We start from the raw sequence: 10,936 nt of genomic DNA, 5'->3' as shown, positions 1-10,936 counted from the left end.
ACCCTTCTTGCATCTGCAGTCTCATGAGTGCCTTCAGCTCAAAATAATTTTTATGTCAAAGAGGCGTATTTTGGGATGGGATATTCTGGTTTCCTTCAGAAGTAATATCTGTTTAATTAGGCTCGTTTTAGGGGCAGCTGAACATTTTCATATGTTTTCTCTGTTGATATTAGGGGAAAGATTTGAAAAAGAAATAAAAATAATATCAACACACAAGGATTGATATGAAATGTGCTAATTAGAATAAAGAAAATAACACAAAGAATAGCTGTGTTGACGAGGAATAACACTCAAGATACAAGAGAGGCTCTATCGGACCATTTGAGCTTTATGAAGGTAGAAATGAGGAACCTTCTCAGTCTCCTTATCTTAGGATTTCTACTGTTTTCTTGAATAAATTTGAAAAATAAGATGAGGTGACTTCCTGAGCCCAGTGTTTCAGACATTATTCAGTGTATTCGGACATTATTGAGCAAGGTACTATTATTTCTTAGATCAGAGGTTAAAATCATTTGGAGCACGTTAAAAACAAACCCATGCTTGTTCCCACCCCCAGTGAACTGATTTGTTACCCCGTGGTGGGTTTGGGCACTGGTATTGCTTTAAATCTCCCCAGGTGATACTGATATACAACCAAGGTTGGGGATCTCTGGCTTAGATCTTTTGTCACTGGCATAGTATATATTTAACATTTAAAGACACAAATCAGCAAAAGTGAGGTCTGAAATCAGCCAGCAGGATTTTCCGCAGAGTATACGGATGTCCATCTGACCAGTCTGTTAGGACAGCCCCAGGGCTTATGAGTGCAGGGCAAATTATTTTCCTTTTAAATCATTTCAATAACTTTTTACATTAGCATCTAGGACATCTATTTTTAGATATAGAACAAATTGTTTTCCAAACCACCAGTTCTTGAAGTGTGAAATGAAGCCACCCTCCAGGAAAATACAGTTTGATTTGGCAGGTTTCTCTCAGTGTGATTCACAAGTGTGTCCCAAACCTCTAATCTTCTCTGAATCCTTCAGTATTGTGAATGACACTTTAAAAAATTAGCATAATCATGTATAATGTATGACTAAAAGTAGCACAGAGGATATTAAATGCTTTCTGGAGCTGTAATATGAAGCCTGCCATAATGCATCTCTTGAAGATGAAGAAAAAATGCAAAACCAAGCTATTTTGTCTAGACGTTATTATGTGGTTATAAATGTGAATGAGGAGCCCTGTGTGTGTGTGTGAAGACAAATGCCCACCACCTATCAATGGTATCAATGGTATGAATGGTATCAATAAATGTAGTTTTTTGGTCGGAAGATATTTGCCAGTCCGTTCTGCCACATTAGATAGCTACTGGGAAGCAGCTGCATAGCACTGGGAGATCACCTCGGTGCTTTGTGACCACCTAGAGGGGTGGGATAGGGAGGGTGGGAGGGAGGGAGACGCAAGAGGGAGGAGATATGGGGATATATGTATATGTATAACTGATTCACTTTGTTATAAAGCAGAAACTAACACACCATTATAAAGCAATTATACTCCAATAAAGATGTTAAAAAGAAAAAAAGTGAACGGTCAGAAATTTCTCTATTGCTTTTTCTTAACTTTTCCTCCATTTGTCCTAGTTTATGTGTTAGTGAAGAAGTGTTTACAGAGCTCCTCATTGAAAAGTTTTCAATTTATCTCTTTGGAGTGAGGTTTTTTAAAAACAGCTTTATTGAGATATAATTCACACACCGTATACCTCACCCATTTGAAGTATGCCGTTCAACGGTTTTTCATATATTCACAAGAGTTATTCCACCTTCACCAAAGTCAGCTTTACAACATTTTCATTATGTTCAAAATTCACCCCTTAGTTGTCACCCCAACGGCTCATCTCCTCCAGCCCGAGGCAAACACTTACTTTCTGTCTCTATAGCTTTGCCTATTGTGGATTTTTCATATGAATGGAATCATACAATATGTGGTCTTTTGTGTCTGGCTTCTTTCATTCAGTATAATGTTTGCAAGGTTCCTCTGCTTTGTAGCATGTATCAGCACTCCATTCCTTTTCATGGCTGAATAATACTCCACTGTGTGGATATAGTGCATTTTGTTTATCCATTCTTCAGTTGATGGACATTTGGATGAGTTTATTTTTTTAATAGAAAGAAGGTGTTAAAAAGTTGAAGCGTCTATATTTCTTGAAGGTGGAGAAAAGCATCTTCTGTCTTTCGTCACAGGTAGAGGTGACACACCCAGCAATGAGGACCAGCATCCTGCTTGTGTTCTTGTGGGGACTGTCCTGTGCTCTCCCAGTGAGTATCAGGGTAGGGACGCATGAAAAAAAAAAACGGTTTATACCTAAAACTGCACAAATTGCATTGGCTATAAGCCAAAGTGGCTGCGTATGTTCCAGTCAGATGAAAATGTAGCTTCTTAGGAAGCTCTTTTCTTTAAAATATCATCCGAATAATCCCTTGTTCTGTTCACTTGCCGTTTGTATAGTTAGGCTGCTCATGTCTCTTCCTCATAAGAGTGGTTCTCAAAGCGTCATCCCCCAGACCAGTAGCACCAGCTAAGACCTTGTTAGAAATGTAAGTTCCTAGGTCCTCCATGAGACCTACTAAACCAGACTCTCCAGGGATAGGGCACAGCTATCTGTGTTTTAACAAGGCCTCCCGGTGATTCTGATGCGTGCTAAAATTTGACTAATACTCCTCTTAAGTATGCTAATGGCTGCTGCTTTGGAAATTTCTGTGGGCCGACCACTTGTGCTGAATTTTCTAGGTAGCCAGGTATCAAAATACTGAATCTAAGAGTTCTGAAGAATGGAAGGTGAGTAGAAAAGATTTTTTTGAAATATTTTTATTTTAATATGTTATTAGTATAACCAAGATGGCTTCATTGCAAATGTTGAAACTACTACTGACTTAATGAACACATGAATAACCTAAGATATAGGGAGTAAGGGCGATAATTTCTAGTTCTTATAAGAAAATGTAGTCCATATAATGCTTCAGCTCCAACTTAATAGTATAATTTGGTGAGGAAGCATTTTCTCCTTTAGCTTTATTTTTGTGATTGGTCTGTATAGTAGCGCAAGGGGATGGATGACAGTGAACCAAGATTGTCCTTGAAGGATTCGGGCTAGAAGTCTGTTCTATCAGATGTCTGGTAGGCAGGAGGTTAGGAGATCAAGTCCCGGAAGGTGAGAAGAGAAAGAAGAATGAGAGAATGCTAGTCTTCGGAATGATAGCTAATGTTTATTGAGTGTGGGCTCCGAATAACCCAATCGTTATTAACTCTCAATAGTTCAACAACCACTGCCAGACACGGTTCTGTGTGTTTCCCATGTATTAACTTTCTCAATCTTCACAGTACCCCTAGTGAATTAGGTGTTGTATTTTCTGTGTTGAGACACAGAGAGTAACCTAGTCTGTCTAGGTTATGTGGTTAATTACTGTTAGAGCCAGACTTTGAACCCAGGTCGCTCTGACTCCAGAATTCATATTCTTTGCTGGGGTGTTACATCCCTCTTGGGAAGGGGCCAGGTCTAGGAAGTCAGTAGATTTTCAAGATTGGAACTACAATTGTCACTCTGTATCCGCAGGGCATTAGTTCCAGGACCCCCTCGGATACCAAGATCCATGGATGCTCAAGACCCTTATATAAAATGATGTAGTATTTGCATGTAACCTGCATACATCCTCATGTGTACTTTAAATCATCTCTAGATTACTTATAATACCTAATACAATGTAAATATTTGCTGGAGTGCAGCAAATACAAGTTTTGCCTTTTGGAAACTTCTGGAGCATTCTTTCTTTCCTTCTTTCTTCCTTTTCTTAAAAATATTTTTGATCTGAGCTTGGCTGAATCCGTGGATGTGGAACCCATGGATATGAAGGGCTGACTCTAGGAGTAAGGGTTAAAATCTCAACCTAAATCAGAATGTTTTTTCATTACCTTGTTTCCTGCTGGCTTTTATGTATGACACAGCTAGGGCACAATGATGGCCAGATAATGTCAGAGGCCTGAGATGGGGTCCTGCCCCTGCTTGAGGCTGGAATAGGTATTGCAGGATTTCTTACATGAACTTTCATCAGGAATATCCTTAGGCTGGTTTATTTAAAAGCAGCTGCTGTGGATCCCTTCTTTCATTCAGCCTGAGTTCCCCAAACACACTGTGTTCTCAAGTCTAGCCTTGACAGGAGAAAAATACCAATGTCTCACTCCCTTCCATTCCTAATTCCAGATGCTAAGTGACTGGCGTTGTCTGCCATGGTGCCTGCTGCAGTGTCACAGGGCAAAGACTTTAAGTGATGATAGGTCCTTCCTCTAGGAGCTATCCCAGCCCAGCATCGCTGAGAGGCTTGTTGAAGACATGCTGACAGCAGCTACTCTCTGCTCTACTCTGCACCCTGGGTCTTCATACCCATTGCTCAGTGGCTTTGAGCCACATGGGATTTGGGATTTCGTCGTGTTCAAGGCGAGGGGGAGAGTAGATGGGGAGAGGGCACCAGAGGTGGTACAGGTACTCTTAGAGTTCTCATCAGATTAAAGAAAGTGAAATAAATCAGAACTCTGACTAAGTTTCAGATTTAGCATTTGTTATTTTGGTGATCTTACGTGACTCAAGAAAGGTTTAATGGCTTTTTCAATTCAGTTTTGTCCGCTATTGAATTTTATAAAGTAGATGTTCTCAAAATGGATCACTTCTTCAGCTTATATCATATTGAATACTTTTCAAGATGCTTCCATAGGCATTAGCCAATTTCATCCTCACAGTAACCATGTACAATAAGTGCAGTGGTTGTTAATATTCTTAATTTACAAATAAGAAACTGACATCAGATAGGTGAAGTGAATTGTGCAAATTCACGTAGAGTGACCAACCATCGCAGTTTACCTGAGACTAGATATTTCCTGGAACACATGAATTTCAGCGCTAGCATCAAGACAGTTTTCAGGGCTAAAACCTAAGCCAAGGAGCTAACTGAGACTTAAATCTGGGTTTGTGAGTTCCAGCGCTGTTTCTCCTCTCTTACATTTCCTCTAGGTTGTATATTTTTCCTCAAAGAAATTGTGTTTTTGTCTAAGTATTGGAAATACAAAAATCTTCTAGGTTTTTTATATCACAAGGTCTTTTCAGGCCACTGGTCATCTGACATTCATTGTTTAGCCATTTCATTATAAAATAGCATTAATATTCATGTGAATACAAAATAGATATCAATATACTAAAAAATCCTAAAATTATCCTAAATGTTTTCAATGATATGATCCATCTGTGAAAGAGTAACTTGTCTTCCTTCCTTTTTTACAGGGTCTTTTGGCTCAGACACCAACACCACCTTTGGTAACTATCTCATTGATTTTTTTATCATAAACATCTCATGAAATCACTTTCACACTCTTATCATCTCAGGCCGTTTGGAAAGTAGTAAATCCAAACCACAAGCGATGGATGTGTGCCCTATTTTTATCTTTATTCATCAATTACGAACATGAAAAATAAACATTTCTTTTTCTTTTTAGGAGAGAAGTGAGTCATCAGAAGAAAGTAAAGTTAGCTCAAAGGAACAGGTAGTTAAACAAACCTTTCTTAACTTTCCAGGCTACTTAGGAATCAAAGGAAATGATGTTATATTAAATTACCTAGTGACCATTCTAAATATAATATTTTCTAACCTTTGGTTATGCTGGCTAAATCGCCCCATAAAATAGGAAGGGAAAAATGAGTGGGAGAATTCAGAGGTAGACATGCCCTTCATTCCATATTTATCACTGGGGCCAGATGATAGACAAATGGCCCTAAATGTCCCTCTAGTTAAAGAGAACACACACACGCGCGCACACACACACACACACACACACACACACACACACACGGTCATAGACTCTGGAAGACGAGGAATAGCTCACTCATAAATCTCAAATGTTGGTTTCACAATTGGAGCAGTTCAGATCGGGCAAAGAGTTCTGGTTAATGTGAGATGCCTGCTGGGCCTGGAGACCACCTCTGGGCCCGGAATCCTGTTGGAGGAGAGAATAGGAGAGCTCTGGGGAACCTTTAAGGAGACAGCTGCTCTAGTAATGACATCTTTAAAATAGTCTCATCTGTGGCCCTGGGAGAGAGAAAAGCTGACTTAGCTTATATCACTTTAATAGAAAACTTGGTAGCTTCCTTCTTCTTATGCTCTTTCCCGTCCCCACCTTCCCTCTCCTTTCCCCACTCTTCTGTCCTATCATTTTGACCAATCTCAACCCCGAGGGGCTCCAGACATTCTAGGAACCAGGTTTCTCCCTGAAACTTTGACCCATGTTGCATTCTATACTCCATCAGTTGGAAAATGAATTTAGACTTTTTTACCACTATTTACTAAAGATTGTCAGAGGAACATTTTACAGATTTATAAGCGTAGAATTGGGGAAATGCTCTTTTCTGGGGACGTTGTGATGTACTGCCTCAGTGTTCTCTGGGCTCTCAGAGGATGATAGCACCTTGGGAGGGGTCCAGTATGTGCCTATCGAGGTCAGGAAAACTAAATAGATGCTCAGTTCCAATGGATCAGTGTACACCCTAGCGATAGGAAGAGGTGTCATCACCCTGTAGTCCTGACTGGAAACTCAGACATTGATGAGTAGGGACAAGTGGGAAAAAATAAAAAAGTTGGCAAGAATGTTCTGTCATAGGATATGGTAGAGAGAGCAGATTTTTCCAGAGCGTGATGAATGAAGATTCACTATCCTTCCTTATCTGAGTAGAGCATCCAATGGTTTTACTTCTGGGGATCACCTCTCTGAGCTCACACTGAGAACTAAGCTGCCTTGGTGGTCACACTAGCTACAGTTCTTCAGCTAAGCCTTCCACAGGCAACCCTGTGCCTGTGCAAATGAGTTATAAACATGGTTTTGGTGAGATTTATACCTTACTACAATATTATACTTTCATTTTAGCTAAAGGTTTCATCCGCCTGCCCTAATACATTCCTCCCCCCCAGAGTTGATTAGAAAAAAAAAACTTGAGTCATTTTAAAAATCACCCAATATTTTAAAAAACTGTGTTTTAAACCAAGCAACTTGGTGAGTGAGTATTATAAACCAATTCTTTTTTTTTTTTTTTTTTTTGCGGTATGCTGGCCTCTCACTGTCGTGGCCTCTCCCGTTGCGGAGCACAGGCTCCGGACACGCAGGCTCAGCGGCCATGGCTCACGGGCCCAGCCGCTCCGCGGCATGTGGGATCTTCCCGGACCGGGGCACGAACCCGTGTCCCCTGCATCGGCAGGCGGACTCTCCACCACTGCGCCACCAGGGAAGCCCAACCAATTCTTTAATTTACAAAAAATTCTCTGAAAGTATCCTTTAAGGACTCACACTTAAATATTGAGTTCCATAAATGTGATTTCTATAAAACTTTTTGAGAAAATGTTTGCAGCATTAAGCGAACTGTGCCTATGTAAAATGGAACGAGTTGACTTTCAACTGTTCTTCCTTCCTTTTTAACCCCTGGTTGAAACATTATTGAGCCGTAAAATTGGCTCAATGGCTTTGATGAGGGACATAGGAAGGAGAAAGCAAAAAGAGCCTAGATGGGCATTAAATACCACCCTTGAGAGCAGCTCCTGGGGTACTAACCATGTCTGTGAACCCTAAACTCCAGGTAAATGAAGACCCCAGTGACAGCACTGAATCAGAGGAGGGCCTGGGCCTTGATGATCAGCAATACATTCATAGACCAGCTGGTGGCCTTTCTAGGAGCGGAGGAAAAGAAGGAGATGATAAAGATGATGATGAAGACGAGAGTGGAGATGACACCTCAGCTGACGATGACCATGGCCCAGGACCTGAAGAGAGGCGAGGCGGGAACTCCAGGCTCGGAAGCGGTGAGGACCCCACTGACAGCACACAGTCCACGGAGGACAGTGTCCCACGGGGGGAAGACAGTGCTCAAGACACCACCAGTGAGAGCAGGGACTTTGCCAGTGAGGACGAGGGGCACAGCAGGCCCGAGGGACGTGACTCCACTCCAGACAGCGAGAGTGCAGGGCGGTGGGTGGGAGGCGACAGCGAGGGAGTTGGTAGCCACGGGGACGGCTCTGACTTTGACGATGAAGGAATGCAAAGCGAAGACCCCGACACCTTCAGGAGCGAGAGAAGCAATTCCAGAATAAGCAGGGCCAGCATCAAGTCAAAAGATTCGAAAGGGAGCGATGGGCAAGCAAGGACTCAGGATTCTGGTGAAAGCCCGTCAGCGGGGTATCCCAGTAGGAAATTTTTCAGAATGTCTCGCATCTCGGAGGAAGATGGCAGAGGTGAGCTTCATGACAGCAACACAATGGAAGAAAGCAAGAGTGACTCCACAGAATACCCCGACTCCAAAGAAGCTGGTCTCAGCCAATCCAGGGAACACAGCAAGAGTGAATCTCAACAAGAGAGCGAGGAGGATCAGTCCCCAGAAGACAGTCAGAACGTCCAAGAGACCAGCAGTGAGTCCAGTGAAGAGGTTGACCTGCCTTCTCAAGAAAACAGTAGTGAATCTCAGGAAGAGGTCGTGCGTGAGTCCAGGGGTGACAACCCCAATAACGTTACCAGTCACTCAAAAGAACAGGAATCTAGTGACTCCAGTGATGAGGACAGCTTGGATAAACCCTCCAGTTCAGAGAGCAGATCCAGAGAGGGGCAAACTGACAGTGAATCCAGTGAGAGCCTCAGATCCTCGGAGGAAAGCCCGGAGTCCACTGAAGAGGAGAACAGTTCCAGCCAGGAGGACCCCTGGTCTCCCAGCGCCTCGACAGAGAGCCAGAGCCAGGAAAGCCAGGAGGACAGCCCGTCTGAGGAGGAGCAGAGCAGCGATTCTCAGGACAGCAGCAAATCAAAAGAAGAGAGCGACTCCACTGAGAGCACATCAAGCAGCGAGGAAGACATCCAGTCCAGAAACACCGAGATAGAAAGCAGAAGATTGACAGTCGATGCTTATCACAACAAACCCATCGGCGATCAGGACGACAATGACTGCCAAGACGGCTATTAGCACGGCCGTTCCTGAGTGCCTCTCACAGACACGTGTCTTGGGGGTTGGAGACTAGGGAAATCATGAGAACTGTAATTTACTGATGTTTGTATCAGAAGGATAACCAGAGACCATTCCTTTATGAAAGGAAATACTGGACATTATACTTCTTTCTAGGATGTCACCAAACCATAGAGGTTTCAATAATGGGGAATTTCACTAGAATACCCTCGATGAGACCTGACGCAAGGAAAGATGTGCATTATAGCTTCACAGCTGAAATAGTTCCTAACTCATTAACCTAACACACAGTTGCTGAGATTCTGTTAGGTACCAGGCGCTGTGCCAGGTGCTGGGGATATAAAGAAGTTAAGACTTGTTTCTTGCTCCTGAGGAGCTTATGGAGGGATAAATAAAGCTAAAGAGGGATACATATGACAGAAGCAAGAATTACTACTATCCAATGAGGTGAGTCCTATAACACAGGTATGCACAGAACACATGGGAGCACAGAGCGGGGACCAACTTTGCCTTAGAGAATCGGAGAAGGCTTCACAGCAGAAAAGACACTGGACTTGGAGCATTGCATAGGATTTCTCCATTTAAGAAAAGACAGTTCTATTTATTCTTGGTACAGGCAATAGAAAATCCTGTATGAATAAATATTTAGTTTGTGAAAGCACTTTCAAATTATGGCACAGTGAGGTGTTTTGGATAAGCAAAACTTCTTTTTCAATTAATTTATCCTTTTCAATGTTTTTTGTGGTACTCCAGTGAGCATCACTTCCCTGCCCACTGGTGATGATATGGAGGAATGGTTTGGGGAGAGTGGAAAAAGAAAATTCCTCTTTAAATAGACAACTTTCAGCTTACTTTTTTCTAAGATCAGTCCATGTGCAATGTTAGAGAAACTGTTCTCAGAGTCCTTTGCCTGGGTCGCATGTAGCAAAATTGTGTGTGTAGAATTCAACTGATTTTTGCCAAATACCCTTTGAAATGTTACCTCAACATAAAATATTTGTTTTGTAATAAAGATAATAATCTCCAGAAGAAGTATGTGCTTATTTTTTATAGTGATGTCAATTTTTAGGATATATTTATATGAAACAACTCTTCCTTTAACGCACTGCAAAATAGTCTATTAGCTTTCTCCCATTAAAACAAAAGATTTTCTTAAGTTATTTCCTGAAAATTTAATTTTACTTATACTTCAGGCGGCATTTTGATAAAGTTACTTTGCATGTTGCTTATGGTATTTCACTAACTATACCCGTTATAGATAAGGCTATAAAAAGGAAGCAAACGCTCAGCTTTTGTATAAGGCCATGCCGAAAGTTCACGGTGTTTGGGTTTAACATTAGTCCTTCCTGGTCTCTCTGACAGTCATAAGTGTAAACTCTGGAAACTACAGAGATACACATTCCTCGCAGTGTATTTCTTTGAAGGAAACTACCTCACCTCAGCACTTCCACTTTTCAAATGTGTTTTCACACACACTGCCACTAGAGCACATCAAAATGCCCCTACAAATTCATCCAGAGAATCAAGAAAACTTCCTAACCTTCAGTCTGACCCTTCCCATCCTTCACATAGCTCTGTTCCCTCATAATGTCAAAGCTATGGTCTCTTGCGGAGATAAAATATATATAGTTCTCTAAGCCTCTCCCTTCAGATTTTAATTCAGTAGATCTGGAGTGAACCCCAAGTTCTGTATTTTAAAAAGGATCCCAGGAGATTCTGAAGCAGCCCATCTGCACACCTACATTTGGGTTCTCTGACTCTCTGGATTACTTACCTTGCTTTATTAACCTACAGGTTCCTACCAACCCACAGCGTCTTCAGAGGAGAACTGCCCATGCACAGACTTCCTGGTTGCTTGAGACATAGGTGACCAGGTTCTAGCCGCTCCAATGGCCCGCCTCACCACAGGGGATGGTGTGG

At 41.9% G+C, this 10,936-nt stretch overlaps 1 protein-coding gene across 2 annotated transcripts; it reads left to right on the top strand.

The window, feature by feature from the left end:
• Positions 1-2,243: 2,243 nt before the first annotated feature.
• On the top strand, positions 2,244-9,016 carry DMP1 (dentin matrix acidic phosphoprotein 1). Of its 2 annotated transcripts, XM_024736205.1 has the most exons (5): positions 2,244-2,301; positions 2,774-2,817; positions 5,309-5,341; positions 5,521-5,568; positions 7,646-9,016. In XM_024736205.1, the coding sequence occupies exons 1-5, from the start codon at positions 2,244-2,246 to the stop codon at positions 9,014-9,016; spliced, it is 1,554 nt and encodes a 517-aa protein (XP_024591973.1). The 2 variants fall into 2 exon arrangements, with proteins under 2 accessions (XP_024591973.1, XP_024591974.1); XM_024736206.1 differs by lacking the exon at positions 5,521-5,568.
• The last annotated feature ends 1,920 nt before the right edge of the window (positions 9,017-10,936 follow it).

Source organism: Neophocaena asiaeorientalis, unplaced genomic scaffold, assembly GCF_003031525.2.
Source record: "Neophocaena asiaeorientalis asiaeorientalis breed wild unplaced genomic scaffold, Neophocaena_asiaeorientalis_V1.1 scaffold7, whole genome shotgun sequence".
Lineage (NCBI taxonomy): Eukaryota > Metazoa > Chordata > Mammalia > Artiodactyla > Phocoenidae > Neophocaena > Neophocaena asiaeorientalis.
The sequence above is the reverse complement of the archived record's forward strand: the minus strand, read 5'-3'. Positions and strand labels throughout refer to the sequence as shown.